Raw genomic sequence first — 25,563 nt, 5'->3', positions numbered from 1 at the left:
CTCGTTCAAATGTTAAACTGGTACCTACTGTGTCATTTGGCTGTGTCTATAAGAAATTCACTTAAAGACAGAGAAATGTAGTCCAGAGAAATTTAAGCAATTCACTAAAAGCAAAGTAAATGATCGTCTGAATTTGTTGGTACTGTAAGTTATCCAACTTCTATGTTTTTCATTATGCTCATATTTAACCCCATATTTTTACTATTTTAAAAAGGATAACAGTCATAAAAGTTTGATATTGACAGAGACCTCAAAGAACTTCAGATCTAAGCCCCTAAATTTAGAGAGGGAAAATTAAGTTCAAAGAGAATAAAGACAATCCCAAAGTACATTCGTCCTGAGAACGGCAAAGCAAAGACTAAAATGCTAGTCTCTCGATTCTCTGTCCAGGGCTCTTTCCTGTTATCATGATGAAGCATGAATGATAATATCATCAGTATTTCAGAGTAAAACTCAAGTGGGATCAATAATTCATTCAGATACTTAATCTACATCCAGCATTACTGTACCCATCAGTGACGTCAGTATAGCTCCAGTGCAAGAGGCAAACATTTGCTGAAGCGGCGTCACTGTTGTAATTGGTGGTCCCTCTGATTCAGGATCCATATCCTTAACTAACAACAGCAAAATCTGTTAAAGAAAAGCAGATGTAAAATAAAAATGTAACAGAAGATGCCCTCAAAACTAACTGCTAAAAGTTAAATAAACTATAAAAACTAAAACCAGTATTACTATCAAAGCACATGTTGACCAGCAGAAGTATACACATAAGTTCTATACACAAAGGCACAACACGGTTGTCATTAATAGAACATGTTCTCGGATGTTCCAAAAGTGTAATGTACTTCAGCTAAGCTATGTGAGCAGCATCACATTTGCAAGACAAATCAATAGAGCATTAAGAAAACAGACTCTGGCCATGGAACAGAATGAAAGCAGCTGACCAGTAAGACTCAAAATCAGAATTTGGTCTCATAAGAACCACTCAGATACTTGAATCTAGTAGAGTTATCAGCAAATATAGCACTATTTTTATTGCACTGCAAACACTGCTGCAAAAGTACAAAATAAACCAAAAGCATAACCTTCATAAAAAGTATTATTTTAGAAATAAGATAGTGAGAAAAGCAACATATACTCTTTCTGAAAAACTCAACACAAGAGTATAAAAATCACTTAGAAACTTATTAAAACAATAACCACGGGCAACATACAGTATCATCTTTCCAAAGGCCTATGTACACAAAAACGCAAATATGGAGGCAGATTACATCTAACCAAATATGTACAAACATTCAAGTATCTATACATGCATCTTTTTTGAAAGACAAAATAGATTAACACCATTCATAGCTTTTAGTAGCCAACTTTGATGCTTAAAAAGATAGATGTATTAATAAATACAGATTGACAGTATCATTTTTAATGCTTTCATGGTATTCAATTATATTTATTTTGACTCTTAGATATTCAGGTTATTGCCAATTTATTAATTCTTTAATTTCATAAACTCTCATATAAATATCTTTATACATACATCTTGTTGTAGTGTCTTTACAATTACTATAGGAGAAAAAGTAAGATTGCTGGGCTAAACTAAAAACCTGAGAAAAATTACCAGTGCTTTCCAGAAAGACTGGACCAATTTATATTTCTATGGAAATATATGTTACTGTTAGCCCATAAATTCACCAACACTCTCTCATACTACATATCATTTACTTTTTCTGACCCATTTGAAAGTAGACTGCATACATCATACCCCCTTCATCCTAAACACCTCAGAATACTTTCATATAATTGAGGTCCAATTACCAAATTTAGGAAACAATACTGACAGTATTCTAAAGTTCATTTTCCAATTCTGTCAATTATCCCAATTACAACCTTTATAAAAAAGAATGCTTCTATTGTTTCTTTAGGCTTTTATTATTTACCTACCTGATTTAAGTCTTTTCCTCAACTCTATGTTCCAATATTTTATTGTTTGTAACATCAGTATCTGAAAATCTGTAGTGAAAAAAGAAAGAAACTGTCTTATCTTTTCACACAGGAAACAGATACCAAACCTAAAGTAAAGGAGTATATAAAAAAACTTTAAAACATAAATCAACCAATATTTATTAACTATTATTATGAAATATTTTATTAAGTACTTTGCAGAATATGAAGAGCACTCCAGAAATATTATCATTAGAGTTATGAAAGTATTATCACACAAAAATCTTCATATTATCCCAGCAAATATACTCTACTTGAAAAGCAGACAATTTTAAACCTGAACATACTGACCCATCTTAGTATCAACAGGAGTTGAACAACCAGATTTTGTGATGCTTGGAGGAAATCCAGACTAAAGTAACATGGTAAACACATGCATACTGCCACAATACAGGAGAAGGTAACACTCTGGTCTACAGGACTAAGGTCTTAGCTTCTTCACGTGAAAGTACGGTGGGAAAAACGGTGGCAGGGAGGCACATGGTTCTAGAATAAAGGAATCCACTCAAATGCATCCTGGTTTAAATAAGAGAATTTTAAAAAGCCAGTTTGAAAGTAACTAAAGAAATCTGAATGTGGGTTGCCTATCAGATATTTTTAAAGTATTCTTGATTTTGTTTGGTGAGATAATGTTATTGTGCATAGATAAGAGGTCTTTCGGAATGATTTTGTTTGCTGCCTACTGTACAATATTACGGACTTCTATCTATAGTTCTTCAGGCACTCTGTTTATTAGATCTGATCTCTTGAATCTATTTGTCAAATTTCCTCTTCTTCAGCGATCAATGCAAAGAAATAGAGGAAAACAACAGAAAGGGAAAGATTAGAGATCTCTTCAAGAAAATCAGAAATATAAAGGAACATTTCATCCAAAGATGGGCACAATAAAAGAAAGAAGTGGTAAAGGCCTAATAGAAGCAGAAGAGATGCACAGAAGAACTGTACAAATAAGGTCTCAATGACCCAGATAACCACAATGGTGTGATCATTCACCCAGAGCCAGACACTGTAGAGTGTTAAGTCAAGTGGGCCTCAGGAAGTAATGCTATCAATAAGGCTAGTGGAGGTGATGGAAATCCAACAAAGCTATTTAAAATCCTAAAAGATGATGCTATCAAAGTGCTGCACTCAATATGTCAGCAAATTTGGAAAACACAGCAGTGGCCATAGGACTGGAAAAGGTTGATCCACATCCCAGTTCCCAAGAAGGGGAGTACTAAAGAATGTTCAAACCACTGGACAATTACACTCATCTCCCATGTTACTAAGGTTACGCTCAAACTCCTCAAAGTTAGACTAGCATCACGTGAACTGAAAACTTCCAGGCATACAAGCTGGATTTAGAAAAGGCAGAGGAACCAGAGACCAAATTGCCAACATTTTCTGGATCATAGAGAAAGCAAGGGAATTCCAGAAAAACATCTACCTCTGTTTCATTGACTATGCTAAAGTCTTTGACTGTGTGGACCGTAACAAACTGTGGAAAGCTCTTAAAGAGAAGGGAATACAAGACCATCTTATCTGTCTCCTGAGAAACCTGCATGTGGGTCAAGATGCAACAGTTAGAACTCTGTAGGGAACAACTGACTGGTTCAGGATTGAGAAAGGAGTACAACAAGGCTGTTGTTTACTGTCATCCTGTTTATTTAACTTATACGCAGAGCACATCATGAGAAATGCCAGGCTGGGTGAGTTACAAGCTGGAATGAAGATTACCAGGAGAAATATCAACAACCTCAGATATGCGGATGATACCACTCTAATGAGAGAAAGCAAAGAAGAACTTAAGAACCTCTTCATGAGGGTGAAAGAGGAGAGTGAAAAAGCCAGCTTACAACTAAATATTGAAAAAAAAACTAAGATCATGGCATCTGGTTCCATCACTTCATGGTAAACAGAAGGGGAAAAGGTAGAAGCAGTGACAGATTTCCTCTTCTTGGGCTCTATAATCACTGCAGATGCTGCCTGCAGCTGTGAAATTAGAAGACAACTGCTTCTTGGCAGAAAAGCTATCACAATCCTGTGTTAAAAAGCAAAGACATCACTTTGCAGACAAAGGTCCGTATAGTCAAAGCTATGGTCTTTCCCATAGTCACATATGGTTGTGAAAACTGGACCATAAAGAAGGCAGAGCATTGAAGAATTGATGCTTTTGAACTGTGGTACTGGAGAAGACTCTTGAGAGTCCCTTGGACAGCAAGGTCAAATCAGTCAATCCTAAAGGAAATCAACTCTGAATATTCATTGGAAAGAATGATGTTGAAGCTCCAATACTTTGGCCATCTGATGTGAAGAGCTGACTCACTGGAAAAGACCCTGATGCTGGGAAGAACTGAGGGCAGGAGAAGAGGAACACAGAGGATAAGATAGTTGAATGGACGATGGACTGACTCAGTGGATGGACCCAGTGGACATGAGTTTAAGTACGCTCCAGGAGATAGTGAAGGACAGGGAAGCCTGGCATGCTGTAGTCCATGGGCTTGCAAAGCTGGACATGACGGAGCGACTGAACAAGAGAATCAAGTGATAACCTTGGGATTTTGATTTCATCTGCTTGATGATTAGTCTCGCTCAGTGTCTTTTCACACACTGTTGGTCATTTGTACCTCATCTTTGAAAAATGTCTATTAAGGTCTTCTATCCATTTTTAAATCAAATTATTTGGTTTTTAAGCTGTAGGTGCTTCATAAATATTTTGGATACTAGACCCTTAATAGATATATTGTTTGTAAATATTTTTCTCCCATTCTACTGACTGTCCTTTTACTATAGTTTACTGCCTTTGCTGTATAGAAACTTTTCAGTTTAATATACTTTCATTTTTATTGTTGTTTCTCGTGTCACATCCAAGAAATCACTGCCAAGATAAATGCTACGAAGCTGCTATCCTGTTTTCTTCTAGGAGTTTTTATATCTGGGGCCTCACACTTAAATCTTAATCCATTCTGAGTTAATTTTGTATATGGTATAAGAAAAAGGTCAAAGTTCTTAATGTAGCCAAATTTATTGATCTTTTTCCTCTACAGATAACACTTTTTTGTGCTTTCTTTAAACAATCTTTCCCTACTCAAATGTCCAAAACATATTCATCTATATTTCTCCCTAAAAGTTTTAAACTTTTGCTATCACCAAATTTTAAGTCCTTAATCCATGACTGAGTGACAAAACTTTCACCTTCAATCCATGCAGAAGTATTTTAATAGCATGTGAAGCAGTGATCCAATTTCACCTTTTTCCAGGTTAAAACAGATAACCACTTTACCCAGCTCCAATATTAAATCCCTCTGGGACTTCCCCAGTGGTCCAGTGGTTAAGACTTTGTCTTCCAATGCAGGGGGTACAGGTTCCATCCCTGGTCAGGAAGCAAGGATCCCCTAGGCCTCAGGGCCAAAACACGGAAAGATAAAAGCAATACTGTAACAGATTCCAAAAAGACTTTAAAAATAGTCCATGTCAAAAAATATATATATTAAAAAAAATATTAAATCCCTCCTTTCTCCTTTAAACTGACATACTACTTGGTCAAAACTAAGTTTCATTTCGGTATGGAATTGCTTCTGGTCTCTCTATTCTATTTGCCAACTTATCCATCCTTAAACTGTAGCACACTCTATTATTATTACGTCCTAAGAAGCCCTCCTGTTTGGTAGGGTAAGTCTACCATCCCTGTTCCTCTTCTTCACAAGCATCATGCTTCTCTTGGCCCTATGGTCCCTTCAGAGTTTAAAATCCATCTTACCACGTTCCTTGAAAAACCTCTTTGGGATTTTGACTCAAATTGGATTGAATCTACAGATAAAACTGGTGAGGATTTTAACTGTGAATACAGTCTATTCTTTCATTTCAGTTCAGTTCAGTCGCTCAGTCATGTCCGACTCTTTGCAACCCCATGGACTACAGTGCGCCAGGCTTCCCTGTCCATCACCAACTCCTAGAGTTTACTCAAACTCATGTCCATCGAGTTGGATGCCATACAACCATCTCATCCTCGGTCGTCCGGTTCTCTTCTCACCTTCAATCTTTCCCAGCATCAGGGTCTTTTCCAATGAGTCAGTTCTTCCCATCAGGTGGCCAAAGTATTGGAGCTTCATCTTCAGCATCAGTCCTTCCAATGAATATTCAGGACTGACTTCCTTCAGGATTAACTGGTTTGATCTTGCAGTTCAAGAGACTCTCAAGAGTTTTCTCCAACATCACAGATCAAAAGCATCAGTTTTTTGGCGCTCAGCTTTCTTCATAGTCCAACTCTCACATCCATACACAATTACTGGAAAAACCATAGCTTTGACTAGACAGAACTTTCTTCCATTTATTCCGATCTTAATGTTGTTCTGAGAAGTTTTAAAATTTGTGCTATAGAGATATTGCATATTTGTGGCAGACCTAGTTCTAGATACCTGATACTCTCTACTACTAACATAAAACAGTGTCTTCCTTTTAATCACATGTTCTCTGTGCAGTTGGGCTTCCCTGATAGCTCATTTAGTAAAGAACCCACCTTCAATGCAGGAGACCCCAGTTCGATTCCTGGGTTAGGAAGATCTGCTGGAGAAGGGATAGGCTACCCACTCCAGTATTCTTGGGCTTCCCTTGTGGCTCAGCGGGTAAAGAATCTGCCCGCAATGTGGGAGACCTCGGTTCAATCCCTGGGTTGCAAAGAACCCCTGGAGAAGGGAAAGGCTACCAACTCCAGTATTCTGGTCTGGAGAATTCCATGGACTGTAGTCCATGGGGTCGTAAACAGTGGGACATGACTGAGTGACTTTCACTTGCTCTGTGCAATTAGAACATGCAACTGATTTTTTTGTCTATTAAGCATGTACCCAGCCAATCCTGCTAAAAAAGAAATCCTTTATTATTTTTAACTGTTGACTTATAGACTCTCATGAGTTTTTTTATGTAAATGTGTATGCTATGCTGTGTTCAGTGGCTCAATCATATCTGACTCTTTGCAACTCCATAGACTATACCCTGGTTCCTCTGTCAATGGAATTGTCCAGGCAAGAATACTGGAGTGGGTTGCCATTTCCTCCTCCAGGCAATCTTCCCAACCCCAAGGGGTGAAACTGCACCTCTTGCATCGCCAGGCAGGTTCTTTACCAGTGTGCCATGTGGGAAGTCCATCAACGTGCATATTTGTCTGCAAACAATGACTGATTTCCATCATTCCTAATCATCATGCTACCATCCTAATTTCCTTTTTGCATAGCTAAAATGTCTAATACAGTATTAGATAAATAGAGAAAATGAGTATATTTGTTCCATTTCTGAATTTTAAAAGAATTCTTCTAAGGTTACCCATGAGAATGATGTTTGCTCTAGACATTTTATCCATTTATTTTTAATCGGACATTCTTCACCACATTGAGGAATTTTCTTTCCAATCCTAATTTGCTATAAAGACTTTCTTTTTCTTTCATTCTTTTTTCTATTCCAGTTTTACTAATGTAAAACTGATATAAAATTTGTAAGATTATTATAGTGACTTGATATATATGTATATGCTGTGAAAAAGTACCTTCTATCTAATCAATCAGCACATCCATCACCTCACATATTTAGCGATACTTCTTTTAGTGAAAACATTTAAGTTCTACTTTCTTAGCACATGTCAGTTATACAACACAGTATTATCAATTATAGTCACCATATTTTACATGAGATCTTCAATCTGTATTTCTCTTATAGCTGGAAAATTTCGCCATTTACTAACCTCTCCCTATTTCCTCCACACCCTGGCCCCTGACAACCACTTTTCTACTCTGTTTCTGATTTTTTTAAGAGTCCACACACAAGAGGTACTATGCAGTATTTGGGTTTTTCTTTCTGGCTTATTTCACTGGGCATAATGTCAAGGTCCATCAGTGATGTCACAAATGGCAGTATTGCTTCTCCTGGCTGAGTAACATTCTATTTATCTATATCACATCTTATCTTCTCTCTTCACAATTTTACTGAGGATTAATTGACATACAATGAACTGCATATAAGTAAAGCTTACAACATGAGTTTTGACCACCTGTGAAACTATCACTCATCAACAAAATGAGCATACCTGGCAGGCCCATTAGTGTCCTTCTGCTCCTTTGCCGGTGCTACTTCCCAGCTCCCATGCCTGCACCGAGGCAGCTGTGAGCTGCTGTCACTACAGTTTAGTTAGAATTTCTGAAAATTCCACACGAATGGAATCACACAATATGTGTTAATTTTCTTTTGGCATCTTTCATTTACCATAAGTGTTCTGACACTCATTTATGTATTGATACTTACTTCCTTTCTATTACTAAGTAGTATCCCACTGTCTAAACATACTACAATTTTTTTATTCATTCCCCAGCTGATAAAAATTTAGGTTGCTTGAAGTTGGGGACTAGTACAAATAAAGGGGCTATGAATTATTCACATATAAATCTTAAATAAATAAGTAGAAATTAAGTGGCTAAATCAAACAGCAAATGCATGCGTAAATTCTTAAGAAACTGCAAACGTATTTTCCAAAGCAGTTTTATCATTTTATATTACCACCAACATGTAAGTTCTGGTTGCTCCATATCCTTAAAACACTTGGTACAGTTATTTTTAAAAACTGTAATCATTTGAATAGCTGAGTAGTGATATGCCAATGTAGTAGTACTTTGCATTTTCCCAAGGAATAATGATGTTGTGCATCTTTTCAAAATATGCGTAATTTTATTATTAGTTGAATAGTTGGAAAATTTCACGTATTTTTTTGGTGATGAAAAGGCTATGAATACTTTGTACATAAACAATCACCAACCTTACCACAAAAAAGTAATAGCATATACTAAGCCAAAGAAAGTCTTCCCTGATGGCTCAGACAATAAAAAATCTGCCTGCAATGCAGGAGACCCAGGTTTGATCCCTGGGTTGGGAAGATCCCCAGAAGGGAATGGCTACCCACTCCAATATTCTTGTCTGCAGAATTCCATGGACGGAGGAGACTGGAGGGCCACAGTCCCTGGGGTTGCAAACAGTTGGACACAACTGAGAGACCAACACACACAAGCCAAAGAAGAGAAATCCTTACTGAGTTTTATAATTTTTGGCCACTTGAGTCACTACTTGTAACATAAGAGATACAATACTCTTCACTATATACATGGGTTTCTCGTAGCCACAAGTATTCAATTCCACAAATCACTATAAATTTTAAATGCATAAATACTCCATTTGGTAGTGGCTACTTCCATGGGGAGTTTTAAACAGGCTATCTAACATTCATCCTTTAGATCGCCCGCAAGTATTAAACTACTCTTCTGCTACTGGGAAAAACAGACACACAATTTACCAAACAATTTACCACAATAAGCCTCATTCTAGTCATGAGACAGGTATCCATGAATTTAACAGGATTTAAATAATATAAAATATGTTCTCTGACAAACTAGAAAAGAATAACAGAAAGCCACCTGGAAGTCCCTAAATAATGGGAAGCTGAAGAACACCCCTCTAAACATCTCATGGATCAGAGTAAAAATTAAAAAGCATTCTTACACTTAATGATGAAGTGATATCAAGCACATGATAAGAATGTAATTACCACTACCCCTACTTAATGTTTTATTAAAGTTCCTAGCCATCTAGATAAGCAAAAAGTACATAAAACTTTATAAAGAAAAAAAAATCAGTATTTCCAGATGACATAATTGTGAACACAGAAAACTTAAACTCATCATAGAATTATTAATATTAATAAGTTAGCAATGTTGCTAGCTATAAAAATCAATATGCTAGGCTTCCCTGGTGGCTCAGTGGTAGAGAATCTGCCTGCCAATGCAGGAGAGACAGGTTCAATCCCTGGTCCAGGAAGATCCCACATGTTGCAAGGCAAGCCTGCATCCCACAACTACTGAGCCTGTGCTCTAGAGCCCGGGAGCTGCAACTCCTGAGGCCACCTGCCACAAGTCCTGAAGCCTAAACACTCCAGAGCCTGTGCTCCACGAGAGAAGCCACCACAATGAGAGGCCCATGTACCCCACAACTAGAGAGTAGCCCCTGCTCATCGCAACTAGAGAAAAGCCTGTGCAGCAACAAAGACCCAGCACGGCCAAATAAATAAATGTTATTTTTAAAATTATCAAAAATCATTTCTATATACCTGTAATTCACAGAAAATGAAATTTAAAATAAACAGCATGTACAGGGGCATGGAAGAATTTCATGTATTCTGGGGATAAGTTTCACAAAATATTCTCAAGACATCTGTTTAAAAAACATAAAAATTTCACCAGCTGAAAGGTCTTTCTGGGTGGAGTCCAGATGACAGAGCAGGAGGATGCTGAATTCACATCTTCTCACACCCCGGACACCTACCAGGGCTGCTGAGAGGCCTTGGACACCTAAGGGACGGGAGGAATTCCCAAGCGACTGGGTAGGATGATGGGGAGAAAGAGGGGGAAAAGAAAAGTAGAGGTGGGATGGGAGAAGAAACCCTGAGGGGCAGCAGGAGGATGAGAGGGGTGAAAGGGGTCACCACTCAGAGGGGCCCGCCCAAGGAACTAGGATTACCAGGGATGCGAAGGGAGTTTGGGAGATACTAGATCAGAAGCAAATGTGCCCAGCATCTCACCCACCCTCTCAGCCACTGGCAAGCCTGCTGGGGTCTCGGACCCACCTTCTGGGGTCCCCTCCAGCCTAGAGGGTCCTGAGCCCCCACCCCTGCCAAGGGCCTTTTCTAGCTGCTGGGGTCTTCAGCCTAAGCGCCTTCCTCCTCCCCTAGGGCCTTTTCTGGCTTTTTCTGCTGTTGTAGTTTTGTTTTACTTTGTTGTTGTCTTATTTTCATTTCTCCTAAAATATCAAATTTTTTTTTAGTTTTTTATTCTTTCTTACTGTTTTTCTCCTTTTTCTTTGTTGCCTTTTCTTTATGGCATATAGGGGTCTCCGTTCCCTGCCCAGGGGTTGGGCCTGAGCTCCCATGGTGGGAGCACCAAGCCCAAACCACTAGACCGACAGAGAATCTAGGATCCCAGGGAATGTTAATTGGTGTGAGTTATCCCAGAGGTCTTCATCTCGGCACCAAGACTCAGCTCCATCCAACCGCATGCCAACTCCAGTGCTGGACACTGCAGGTCAAACAACCAGCAAGGAAAAAACAAAGCCCCATCCATCCAAAAAAAAAAAAAAAATGAGATGACAAAACAATATGGGACAGATGAAGGAGCAAGGTAAAAACTTACAAGATCAAATAAATGAAGAGTAAATAGGCAATCTACCCAAAAAAGAATTCAGAGTATTGATAATAAAGACAACCTTAAACCTCAAAAGCAGAAGGGAGGCACAGATCAAGAAAACAGAAGAAATGTTTACCAAAGACCTAGAAGAACTAAAGAACAAACAGTGGTGAACAACACAAAAACCGAAAGAGAAAATACGCTAGAAGGAATTAATAACTGAAGCACAACTGAAGCAGAGAAAATGAATGAGTGAGCTGGAAGACTGAATGGTGGAAATAATTGTTGAAGAGCAGAATAAAGAAAAAAAAATGAAAAGAAACGAGGGGAGTCTCAGAGACCTCTGGGACAACATTAAATGCACCAATATTCAAATTACAGGGATCCCAGGAGAAGAGAAAGATAAAGAGTCTGAGAAAATATATGAAGAGACTATAGTCAAAAATTTCCCTAACACAGGAAAGGAAATAGTGAACTAAGTCCAGGAAGCAGAGTCTCATATAGGGTTAAACCCAAGGAGAAACATGCTGAGACACATATTAATCAAACTAACAAAAATTAAATTCAAAGAAAAAAAATATTAAAAGCAGCAAGGGAAAAGCAACAAATAGCACACAAGGGAATCCCCATAAGGTTATCAACTGATTCTTCAACAGAAACTTGCAGACCAGAAGGGATTGGTGGAATATACTAAAAGTGATGAAAGAGGAAAGCCTACAACCAAGATTACTCTATCCAGCAAGGGTTTCATTCAAATTTAATAGAGAAATCAAAACCTTTACAGTCAAGCGAAACTTAACAGAATTCAGCACCAGCAAACCAGTTTAATAACAAATGCTAAAGGACCTTCTCTAAGAAGAAGAAAACTTCTCTAGGAAGAAGAAAAATAACCACAAAAACAAAGCCAAAACAGTTAAGAAAATGATAATAGGAACATACATATTGCTAAGTACCTTGAATGTAAATAGAACGATTGCTCCAACCAAAAGACGCAGACTGTCTGAAGAGATATAAAAACAAAACCTATATATATCCTGTCTATAAGAGACCCACTTTAGACCTTGGGACACATACAAACTGAAAATGAGGAGACAAAAAAATATTCCATGCAAATGGAAATCAAAAGTTGGAGTGGCAATATTCATACCAGATAACTAGACCTTAAAATAAAGGTTGTTTCAAGAGATAAGGAGGGTCACTACATAATGATCAAGGAATCAATACAAGGAATCAATTACATAATGATCAAGGAATCAATTACAAATATACATGCACCCAACATAGGAGCGCAGCAATACATAAGGCATATACTAACAGTCACAGAAGGGGAAATACAACAACACAACAATAGTGGGGAATCTTAACACGCCACTTACACCAATGGACAAACCATGCAGTCAGAAAACAAATAAGGAAACACAAGCTTTAAATGGCACAACAAACCAGTCAGGCTTAACTGATACTTACAGGACATTCTACCCAAAAGTGGCAAAACACACTTTCTTCTCAAGTGCATACAGAACACTCTCCAGGAGAGATCACATCTGCACCCGCAAATCAAGTCTTGGTAAATTTAAGAAAACTGAAATCATATCAAGCATCTCTTTTAACCACAATGCTGAGATTAGAAATCAATTATAAGAAAAAAAAACCTGCAAGAAAAAAAAAAAAAAAAACACATGGAGGCTAAGATCTACACTACTAAATGACCAAGAAATCACTAAAAGAAATATCAAAGAGGAAATAAAAAAAAACATAGAAACAAATGACAGTGAAAAACACAACTTAAAATCTACAGAACAAAGGAAAAGCAGTCCTAATGGAAATTTGTAGCAACTCAATCTCATCTCAAGAAACAAGGAAAATCTCCAACAAACAATTGGGTGCTTCCCTGGTGGCCCCTTTGGCAAAGAATCTGCCTACAGTGCAGGAGACCTGGGTTCGATTCCTGGGTTGGAAGATCCCCTGGTGAAGGGCATGGCAACCCACTCCAGTGTTCTTGCCCAGAGAAGCCTGGCAGGCTACAGTCCATGCGGTCGCAAAGAGACACCACTGAGCGACTAACACTTTCACTTTCAACCTTACAACTAAAGCAACTAGACAAAAAAAGTTAGCAGAAGGAATAGGTCATAAAGACCAAAGCAGAAATAAATGAAATAGAAATAAAGATCAATAAAACTAAAAGTTGGTTCTTTGGGAAGATAAAGTTGATAAACATTTAGCCAAGGTCATCAAGAAAAAAAGGATAGGATTCAAATCAATAAACTCAGAAATGAAAAAGCAGAAATTACAACTCATGCCATGAAATACATAAGGGACTACTATAAGCAACTATATGCTAATAAAATGGACAACCTGAAATAAATGTACAAATTTTTAGTAAAGTACTATCTTCCAAGGCTAAACCTAGAAGAAATAGAAAACATAAACAGATCAATCCATTAGTAATGAAGTTGAAGCTGTAATTAAAAATCATCCAACAAATAAAAGTCCAGAACAGATGGCTACACAAGCAAATTCTGTTAAATATTTAGGGAAGAGCTAAATACCTATCCTTCCTATACTTCTCAAACACTTCCCAAAAAAACTGCAGAGGGAAGAACACTCCCAAACTGATTCTATGAGGCCACCATCACCCTGATACCAAAGCCTGACAAAGATATCACAAAAAAAGAGAAAACTAAAGACCAGTATTGCTGACGAATACAGACACAAAGCTCCTCCACGAAATCCTACCAAACAGGATCCAACAACACATTAAACGGATTGTATGCCATGATGAAGTGGGATTTATCCTAAAGCAAAGATTCTTCAATATATGCAAAATCCATGTGATATACCAGACTAACAAACTGAAGAATAAAATCCACACGATCATCTCAACAGATTCAGAAAGCATCTGTCAAAATTCAGCACCCATTTATCATAAAAACTCTCCAGGAAATGGGCACAGGGGAACCTACCTCAATACCATAAAGGCCGTACTGACAAACCCACAGCACAGATCATTCTCAGTGGTGAAAAATCAAAAGCATTTCCTCTAAAATTAGGAATAGGACAAGGATATCCACTCTCGCCACTTTCATTCAACATAGTTTTGGAAATCCTAGCCACGGCAATCATAGAAGAAAGAGAAATAAAAGGAATACAAATTGGAAAAGAAGAACTCAAACTGTCACCTTTTGCAGATCACATGACACTATACAAAGAAAATTCTAAAGATGCCATGCCCCCCTCCAGGGGATCTTCCCAACTCAGGGATCCAACCCAGGTCTCCTGCATTGCAGGCAGATTCTTTACCGTCTGAGCCAGCAGGGAAGCAGTCAGTAAGTATGGTAAAGCAGTCTCTGATCGAATTCAGGACACCCTACCCCCCAAAACAATACCTATTGAAAATTTCAAGCTGAAAAAGTCTGAGAACATAGCAGAAACAAGAATGTCCCTCTTAACTTCCCTGCCCTGTCCTTCTCTCCTGAAATAAAACCACAGCACCTTCATGTCAGAGGTGCCCTCCCTACATCTCTTTCTCTTATTAATTTGCTAGTGTCGGTTTAACGTTCAGATCCAGCCAAGGACCATAAGAGAGTTGAGGAAAACCTTTTCCTCCCCTTCCACTATTCTTCTACATAGTTTTCTTGTTTCCTGGTTTTCATTTTTTTTTCCAAATGAACCTAAAATAATTCTGTCCACAAAATTTTTAGGATTCCTATTCACATATGCATAGGGTATGTATCTGGAAGAGATTACAACTTGTAACCATAGTTTCCTCTATAGAAGGAAGTAATTTGGAACTTCATACAACTGAACTTCTAACTTGTGCGTATATTACTTTTAAAAAAGTAAAAATCTCTTTTGAGTTTTCTTATTTTTTAAAAAAAAAAAAGATGCCATTGGAAAACTACTAGAGCCGATCAATGAGTTTGGTTGCAGGATACAAAATTAATGCACAGAAATTCTTGCATTCCGATACACTAATAATGAAAGATCACAAAGAGAAATTAAGGAAACAATCCCAATTATCACTGCAACAAAAAGAATAAAACACCTATGGAGCCTCTGCTGCGTTCAGTAGTGAAGAATCCACCTACCAATTCAGGGGCTGCTGTTGCTGCTGCTAAGTCGCTTCAGTCGTGTCCGACTCTGTGAGACCCTGTAGACGGCAGCCCACCAGGCTCCTCCGTCCCTGGGACTCTCCAGGCAAGAACGCTGGAGTGGGTTGCCATTTCCTTCTCCAATGCACGCATGCATGCTAAGTCGCTTCAGTTGTGTCCAACTCTGTGCAACCCTATGGACAGCAGCCCTCCAGGCTCCTCCATCCACAGGATTCTCCAGTTAAGGATGCTGGAATGGGTCGCCATTGCCTTCTACCAATTGAGGGGATATGGGTTCAATCCCTGTTTATGGGATCCCATAAACAACATAAACAATATAATCTAGGATCATACATAGTAATAATCAACCAAAAGACACAGACTGGCTGGGTAGATAAAAAAACAAGACCCGAATATATGCTGTCTACAAGAGACCCACTTCAGACCTAGGGACACTTACAGACTGAAAGTAAGGGGATGGGAGAAAGGTATACTATGCAAATGGAAATCAAAAGAAAGCTGGGGTAGCAATACTCATATCAGCCAAAACAGACTTTAAAACAAAGACTATTATAAGAAACTAAGGACACTACATAATGATTAGGTATTTGAGGCAAGAATATATAACAATCACAAATATACATATACACCCAACACAGGAACATCTCAACATGTAAAGCAAAAACTAACAACCATAAAGGGAGAAATCGACAGTAACAAGGTAATAGTGGGGGACTTTAACACCACACTTACACCAATGGACAGATAATGGAGACAGAAAATAAATAAGGAAACACAAGCTTTAAATGACATAACAGACCAGACAGATTTAATTGCTATTTATAGGACATTCCGTCCAAAAACAGCAGGCTACACATTCATCTCAAGTGTACACAGAACATTCTCTAAGACTGACCACATGCTGGGCCACAAGGCGAGCCTTGGTAAATTTAAGAAAAATGAAATCATATCAAGCATCTTTTCTGATCACAACATTATGAAATCAGAAATAAGCTATAAAAAATATCTATAAAAACACAAACACGTGGTGGCTAAATAATATGTTACTGAACAACCAATGGATCACTGGAAAAATAAAAAAGGAAATCAAAAAATACCTAGAGATCAATGAAAATGAAAGCACAACAGTAAAAAACCTGTGCGATGCAGCCCAAGAAGGTCTAAGCAGGACGTTTATAATGATACAATTCTACCTCAAGAAACAAGGAAAAAAATCTCAAATAAACCACCTCACCTTACACCTACAGATAACAACTTAGTGTAACCTAATGAAGCTATGAGACATGCCGTGTAGGGCCACCCAAGATGGACAGCTCATGGTGGAGAATTCTGACAAAACATAGTCCATGGGAGAAGGGAATGGCAAGCCACTTTAGCATTCTTGTCTTGAGAACCCCATGAACAGTATGAAAAGGCAAAAAGATAGAACACTGAAAGATGAACCCACCCTCCCAGGTCAGTAGGTGTCCAATATGCTACTGAAGTAGAGAAATAGGTCCAGAAGGAAAGAAGAGGCTGAGCCAAAGTGGAAACAACACCAGCTGCAGATGTGTCTGCTGGTGAAAGTCAAGTCTGATGCTGTAAAGAACCACACTGCATAGGAACCAGAAAGGCTAGGTCTCTAAATCAAGGTAAACTGGATATAGCCAAACAGGACACGGCAAGAGTGGACACTGACATTTTAGGAATCAGTGAACTAACATGGAGGGGAAAGGGCCAGTTTAACTCAGAGGACCATTTTATCTATTACTGTGGGCAAGAATCCCTTAGAAGAAATGGAGTAGCCCTCACAGTCAACAAGAGAGTCCAAAATGCAGTACTTGGGTGCAATCTCAAAAATGACAGAATGATCTCGGTTAGTTCCAAGGCAAACCACTCAGTATTACAGTAATCCAACTCCAACCACTAAGGCTAAAGAAGCTGAACGGTTCTATGAAGACCTACAAGACCTTCTAGAACTAACACCAAAAAGATGTCCTTTTCATCATAAGGGACTGGAATGCAAAAGGAGGAAGTCAAGAGATCCCTGGAGTAACAGGCATGTTTGGCTTTGGCGTACAAAATAAAGCAGGGCACAGGCTAACAGAGTTTTGCCAAGAGAACACACTGGTCATAGCAAACAGCCTTTCCAACAATCCAAGAGACAACTCTACACATAGACATCACCAGATGGTCAATGCTGAAATTAGATTGATTATATCCTTTGCAGCTGAAGATGGAGAAGCTCTGTACAGCCAGTAAAAACAACAATGGGAGCTGACTGTGGCTCAGATAATGAACTCCTTATTGCCAAATTCAGACTTGAACTGAGAAAACTAGGGAAAACCACAAGGCCATTCAAGAGTGACCTAAATCAAATCCTTTATGATTACACAGTGGAGGTGACAAATAGATTCAAGGAATTAGATTTGATAGAGTGCCTGAAGAACTATGGACAGAGGTTCGTAACACTGTAAAGGAGGTGGTGATCAAAACCATCCCCAAGAAAAAGAAATGCAAAAATGCAAAATGGTTGTCTGAGGAGGGCTTACAAATAGCTGAGAAAAGAAGAGAAGCGGAAGACAAAAGGAGAAAAGGAAAGATAAATCCATCTGAATGCAGAGTTCCAAAGGACAGCAAGAAGAGATAAGAAAGTCTTAATCGAACAGTGCAAAGAAAGAGAGGGAAATAACAGAATGGGAAAGACTAGAGATCTCTTCAGGAAACTTAGAGATACCAAGGGAACATTTCATGCAAAGATAGGCACACTAAAGGACAGAAACAGAATGGACCTAACAGAAGCAGAGAGATTAAGAAGAGGTGGCAAGAATACACAGAAGAACTAAAAAAGGTCTTAATGACCTGTACTACCACAATGGTGTGATCACTCACCTAGTGCCAGACATCCTTAACTGTGAAGTCAAATGGGCCTTAGGAAGCATTACTATGAACAAAGCTAGTGGAGGCGATGGAACTCCAGCTGAGCTACTTCACGTCCTAAAGGATGATGCTGTTAAAGTGCTGCACACTATATGCCAACAAATGTGAAAACTCAGCAGTGGTCACAGGACTGGAAAAGGTCAGTTTTCCTTCCAATCCCAAAGAAGGACAATGCCAAAGAATGTTCAAACTACTGCACAACTGCACTCATTTCATATGCTAGCAAGTAATGCTCAAATCCTTCAAGCTAGGCTTCAACAGTATGTGAACCAAGAACTTACAGATGTACAAGCTGGATTTAGAAAAGGTAGAGGAACCAGAGATCAAATTGCCAACATTCACTGGGTCACAGAAAAAGCAAGGGAATTCCAGAAAAACAACTATTTCTGCTTCATTGACTACACGAAAGTTTTGACTGTGTGGATCACAACAAACTCTGGAAAATTCTGAAAGAGATGGGAATACCAGACCACCTATCTGCCTCCTAAGAAACCTGTATGCAGGTCAAGAAGCAACATTTAGAACCAGACATGGAACATACGACTGGTTCAAAATTGGGAAAGGAATATGTCAAGGTTGTATATTGTCATCCTGCTTATTTAACTTATATGCAGAGTACATCATGGTAAATGCCAGGCTAGATGAAGGTCAAGGTGGAATCAAGATTGCAAGGAGAAATATCAATAATCTCAGATATGCAGTTGACACCACTCTAATGGCAGAAAGTGGAGAGGAACTAAAAAACCTCTTGATGAAGGTGAAAAAGGAGAGTGAAAAAGCTGGCTTAAAACTCAACATTCACAAAACTGAGATCATGGCATCTGGTCCCATCACTTCTTGGCAAATAGATAGGGAAAAAATGGAAACAGCAACAGACTATGTTCTTGAGTTCCAAAATTATTGCAGATAGTGACTTCAGCCATGAAATTAAGACACTTGCTCCTTGGAAGACAAGCTATGACAAGCCTACGCAATTTATTAAAAAGCAGAGACATCATTTTGCCAATAAAGGTCTGTATAGTCAAGGCTATGGTTTTTCCAGTAGTCATGTAGGGATGTGAGCATTGGACCATAAAGAAAGCTGAGTGCTGAAGAATTGATGCTTTTGAACTGCGGTGTTAGAGAAAGACTCTTGAGAGTCCCTTGGACAGCAATGAAATCAAACCAGTCAATCCTAAAGGAAATCAGCCTTGATTCATTCATTGGACTGATGGTAAAATTCCAATATTTTGGCCATCTGATGCAAAGAGTTGACCTACTGGAAAAAGACCCTGATGCTGGGAAAGATTGAAGGCAGGAGGAGATTATGACAGAGGATGAGATGGTTGGATAGCATCACCATTTCAATGGACATGAGTTTGAGCAAACTCTGGGAGATACTGAAGGACTAGGAAGCCTGGCATGGTGCTGTCCGTGGGGTTGCAAAGAGTGGGACATGACTGAATGGCCTAATAATAACAACAAATACACCTAAAACAACTAGAGAAAGAAGAATAAAACCTAAAGTTAGTATAAGGAAAGAAATCATAAATATCAGAGCAGAAATAAATGGAATAGAGACAAAGAAAACAACTGGAAAGACCAAAGAAACTAAAAGCAGGTTCTTTGAAAAGATAAATCAAACTAATAAACCTTGTATCAGACTCATCAAGAAAAAAAGGGAGAGGATTCAAATCAATAAAATTAGAAACAAATTACAGCTGGTTCATGTTGATATATGGCAGAAACCAATACAATATTATAAAGCAATTATCCTCCAGTCAAAAATAAATAAATTTTTTTAAAAAGATATGTAAAGGGAGAAGTTACAACTGACTCCACAGAAATACAAAGGATCGTAAGAGACTACTAGGAGCAACTAACTGTGTGCTAATCAAATGGACAACCTGGAAGAAATGGACAAATTCTTACAAAGGTACAGTTTCCTGAAACTGAACCAGAAAGAGACAGAAAATATGAACAGACCAATCAAGCACTGAAATTGAAATCCTGATTAAAAACCTCCCAACAAACAAAAGTCCAGAACCTGATGGTTTCACAGGCAAATTCTATCAAACATTTAGAGAAGAGTTACCACCTATCCTTCTGAAACTATTCCCAAAAATTGCAGAGGAAGAAAAACTTCCAAGCTCATTCTATGAGGCCACCATCACCCTGATACCAAAACCAGACAAAGATACAACAAAAAAAGAAAATTACATGCCAATATCACTGATGAACATAGATGCAAAAACCCTCAATAAAATACTAGTGAGCCTTATCGTACAATATATTAAAAAGATCATACACCATGATTGAGTGGCATTCATCCCAGGGATACAAAGATTTTACAATATCCACAAATCAATCAGTGTGATACACTACATCAACAAACTGAAGAATAAAAACTGTATGATCATCTTAACAGATGCAGAAAAGCTTTTGACAAAATTCGGCACCTATTTATGATTAAAAAAACTCTCCAGAATGTGGGCATACCTCAACATAATAAAGGCTGCTGCTGCTGCTAAGTCGCTTCAGTCATGTCTGACTCTGTGCGACCCCATAGACAGCAGCCCACCAGGCTCCCCAATCCCTGGGATTCTCCAGGCAAGAACACTGGAGTGGGTTGCCATTTCCTTCTCCAATGCATGAAAGTGAAAAGCGAAAGTGAAGTCACTCAGTCGTGCCAGACTCTTAGTGACCCCATGGACTGCAGCCTACCAGGCTCCTCCGTCCATGGCATTTTCCAGGCAAGAGTACTGGAGTGGGGTGCCATTGCCTTCTCCCATAATAAAGGCAGTATGTGACAAACCGACAGCTAACATCATTCTCAATGGTGAAATGCTATGAGCATTTCCTCTAAAATAGGAACAAGACTAGGACGTCTACTCTTGCCACTTTTATTCAACATAGGTTTGGAAGTCCTACCTTCAGCAATCAGAGAAGAAAAAGAAGTAAAGGGAATCCAGTTGGAAAAGAAGTTAAACTGTCACTGTTTGCAGGTGACATGATACTATACATAAAGGACAGTAAAAGTGCTACCAGAAAACCACTACAAGTCATCGATGGACTAGGCAAAACTACAGATTACAAAATTAACACACAGAATCTGTTGCATTTCTATACACCGACCACAGAAGATCAGAAAGAGAAAGCCAAAAAAACAATTCCATTAATCACTGCATAAAAAAAAAAAAAAACTAGGAATAAACCTACCTAAGGAGACAAAAGACCTGTATTCCAAAAACGCTTAAGAAGCTGATCAAAAAAATTCACAAACAGATTGAAAGACATGCAGTGTTCACATATAGGAAGAATCAGTATTGTCAAAATGACTCTATTACCCAAAGCAATCTAAAGAGTCGATACAACCCATATCAAATTACCAACCAATAGCATTTTTCACAGAACTAGAACCAAAAAAAAAAATCTCAAAATTTGTACGGGAACACAAAAGTCCCTGAAAAGCTAAAGCAATCTTGAGAAATTAACTTCAGACTATACTACAAAGCTACAGTCATGAAAACAGCACAGTACTGGCACAAAAATAGAAATACAGATCAATGGAATAGGATAGAAAACGTAGAAATAAACCCATGCACCTATGGTCAATTAATCTACGACGAAGGAGACAAGACTACACAATGCTGCAAAGACAGTCTCTTCAACAAATGATGCTGCACAAACTAGACAGCTACATGTTAAAACATGGAATTAGATCATTCTTTGACACCATACACAAAAATAAGCTCAAAGTGGATTAAAGACCTAAATGTGAGACTGCACACTATTAAACTCCTAGAGGAAAACATAAGCAGAACACCATGACATAAACAGCGGCAATATCTTTGTGGATCCATCTTCCAGAATAATGGAAATAAAAACAAAACTAAACAAATGGGACCTAATTAAACTTAAAAGCTTTCACACAATGAAGGAAACTATAACCAAGGTGAAAAGACCACCCTCAGAATGGGACAAAACAATACCAAATGAAACAACTGACAATTTCCAAAATACACAAGCAGCTCAACACCAGAAAAACAAATAACCCAACCAAAAAGTGGAGGAAAGATCTAAACAGACATTTCTCCAAAGACATAGAGATAGCTAATAAACACAAGAAAAGATACTCAACATCACTTGTTATTAGAGAAATGCAAATCAAAACCTCAATAAAGTATCATTTCACACCCTGTCAGAATGGCCACCATCAAAAAGTCTACAAACAATAAATTCTGGAGAGGGTGTGGAGAAAAGGGAACCCTCTTACACTGTTGGTGGGAATGCAAACTGGTACAGTCACTATGGAAAACAGTGTACAGATTCCTTAAAAAACTAGGAATAGAATTGCCTTATGTTGGGAGAATGGCATTATAACATGTATACTATCATGTAAGAATCGAATCGCCAGTCTATGTCCAACGCAGGATACAGCATGCTTGGGGCTGGTGCACGGTGATGACCCAGAGAGATGTTATGGGGAGGGAGGTGGGAGGGGGGGTTCATGTTTGGGAACGCACGTACACCCGTGGTGGATTCATGTCAATGTATGACAAAACCAATACAGTATTGTAAAGTAAAATAAAGTAAAAATAAAAATAAAAAAAAAAAAGAATGTAAATATGCACTCTGACAGACTAAAAAGAGATTTTAATCTATGCAGAATAAAGGACCAGTAATAAGACCTAAAAAAAAAGAACTGCCTTATGACCCAGCAATCCCACTGCTGGGCATACACACCGAGAAAATCAGAATTGAAAGAGACACATGTACCCCAATGTTCAGTGCAGCACTATTTACAATAGCCAGGACATAGAAGCAACCTAGATGTCCACCTAGATGTCCACTGGCAGATGGACGGATAAGAAAGTAGTGGTACATATACTCAATAGAATATTACTCAGCTATAACAAGGAATGCATTTGAGTCAGTTCTAATGAGGTGCATGAACCTGGAGCCTATTATGCAGAGTGAACTAACTCATAAAGTGAAAGACAAATACTGCATAGTTACACAACACACACACACACACATATGGAATTTAGAAAGATGGTATCGAAGACCCTAAGTGCAAAGGAGACACAGGCATAAAGAACAGACTTTGACTCAGTGGGAGAAGGCAAGGGTGGGATGATTCGAGAGAACAGAAATGAAACATGTACGTCACCATGTGTAAAACAGATGAACAGTGAAAGTTCGATGCGTGAAGAAGGGCACCTAAAGCCAGTGCTCTAGGACAACCCAGAGGGACAGGGCGGGGGATTCAGGATGGGGGCGCACATGTATACCTGTGGCCGATTCATGCTGATGTATGGCAAAAACCATCACAGTATTGTAAAGCAATTATCCTCCAATTAAAATTAATTAATTTTCAAAAAAAAACTTTTGCACAGCAATGGAAACAATAAACAAAATGAACAGAGCACAGACTGGGAGAAAATATTTGCAAACGATGTGACCGACAAGGTATTAGTCTCCAAAATTTACAAACAGCTCATGATGCTTAACAGCATCAAAACAAACAACCCCATGAACAAATGGGCAGAAGATCTAAATAGACAGTCCTCCAAAGACAGACAGATAGCCAAGAGGCACAGAAAAAATGTTCAACCTCACTAATTATTAGGGAAATGCACATCAAAACTACAATGAGATATCACATTATACCAACCACAATGGCTATCATCAAAAAATCCACAACAAATGCTGGAGAGGGTGTGGAGAGGTTACTGATATCTGAGGTTATTGATATTTCTCCTGGCAATCTTGATTCCAGCTTGTGTTTCTTCCAGCCCAGCATTTCTCATGATGTACTCTGCATAGAAGTTAAATAAGCAGGGTGACAATATACAGCCTTGACGGACTCCTTGTCCTATTTGGAACCAGTCTGTTGTCCCATGTCTAGTTCTAACTGTTGCTTCCTGACCTGCATATAGGTTTCTCAAGAGGCAGTTCAGGTGGTCTGGTATTCCCATCTCTTTCAGAATTTCCCACAGTTTATTGTGATCCACACAGTCAAAGGCTTTGGCATAGTCAATAAAGCAGAAATAGATGTTTTTCTGAAACTCTCTTGCTTTTTCCATGATTCAGAGGATGTTGGCAATTTGATCTCTGGTTCCTCTGCCTTTTCTAAAACCAGCTTGAACATCTGGAAGTTCTCGGTTCATGTATTGCTAAAGCCTGGCTTGGAGAATTTTGAGCATTACTTTACTAGCTTGTGAGACGAGTGCAACTGTGTGGTAGTTTGAGCATTCTTTGGCATTGCCTTTCTTAGGGATTGGAATGAAAACTGACCTTTTCCAGTCCTGTGGCCACTGGTGAGTCTTCCAAATGTGCTGACATATTGAGTGCAGCACTTTCCCAGCATCATCTTTTAGGATTGGAAATAGCTTAACTACTCAGTCATTAAAAAGAACAAAATAATGTCATTTGCAGCAATATAGAGGGACCTAGAGACTGACACACAGAGTGAAGTAATTAAGTCACACAGAGAAGCGGAAACATATTATGGCATCCCTTATATGTGGAATCTAAAAAGAAATGATATAAATGAGCTTACAAAACAGAAAAAAAGACTCACAGATTTAGAGATAAAACTTATGGTTACCAGGAGAGGAAGGATGTGCGAGAGGGTTAGTTAAGGAGTTTGGGATGGATACGTACACACTGCTGTATTTAAAACAAGTAACCGAAGATCAACTACTGTATAACACATGAACGCTGCCCAATGTCATGTGGCAGCCTGGATGGGAGTGGGGTTGGGAGACAATAGATATCTGTATCTTTATGGCTAAGTCCCTTTGCTGTTTACCTGAAACTATGGCAACATTGTTAATGGGCTGTGTGTGTTAATTGTTAAGCAGTTGCTCAGTCATGTCCAACTCTTGGCAACCCCATGGACTGTAGCCCACCAGACTCCTCTGTCCATTGAATTTTCCAGGCAAGAATACTGGAGCGGGTTGCCATTTCCTACTCCAGGTGATCTTTCAAATCTGGGCATCAACCCATGTCTCCTGAGTCTCCTGCATTAGTGGGCAGATTCTGTACCATCATGCCACCAGGGAAGCCCCATTAATTGGCTATATCCCAATACAAAATTAAAAGTTAAACAAAAAAAACAACTACAATGAGGTATCACCTCACACCAGTCAGAATGGCCATCATCAAAAAAAAACCTCTACAAACAATAAATGCTGGGGAGTGTGTAGAAATGGGAACCCTCTTGCATTGTTGGTGGGAAGGTAAACTGATACAGCCACTATGAAGAACAGTATGGAGGCGTCTTAAAACACCAAAAATAAAACTATCATATGACCCAATAATCCCATTACTGGGCAAATCACAATGGAAAAAAA

The 25,563-nt window shown here is 38.6% G+C and overlaps 1 protein-coding gene across 2 annotated transcripts in view; it reads right to left on the bottom strand.

The window, feature by feature from the left end:
- LOC138079819 (mitochondrial glutathione transporter SLC25A40) overlaps nucleotides 1-25,563 on the bottom strand; it is a 76,368-nt gene that overhangs the window by 32,805 nt on the left and 18,000 nt on the right. For both annotated transcript variants that reach the window (XM_068972518.1, XM_068972519.1), the window contains exons 2-3: nucleotides 1,942-2,010; nucleotides 510-630 (exon numbers count right to left, since the gene is read on the bottom strand). In XM_068972518.1, coding sequence (XP_068828619.1) covers nucleotides 510-606 — 97 coding nt within the window. In that variant the 5' untranslated portion in view covers nucleotides 607-630; nucleotides 1,942-2,010. The remainder of the gene's footprint in view (nucleotides 1-509; nucleotides 631-1,941; nucleotides 2,011-25,563) is intronic.

This window comes from Capricornis sumatraensis, chromosome 5 (genome assembly GCF_032405125.1).
Source record: "Capricornis sumatraensis isolate serow.1 chromosome 5, serow.2, whole genome shotgun sequence".
Classification (NCBI taxonomy): domain Eukaryota; kingdom Metazoa; phylum Chordata; class Mammalia; order Artiodactyla; family Bovidae; genus Capricornis; species Capricornis sumatraensis.
Note: the sequence above shows the minus strand (reverse complement) of the source record. Positions and strands in the feature narration are given on the sequence as shown.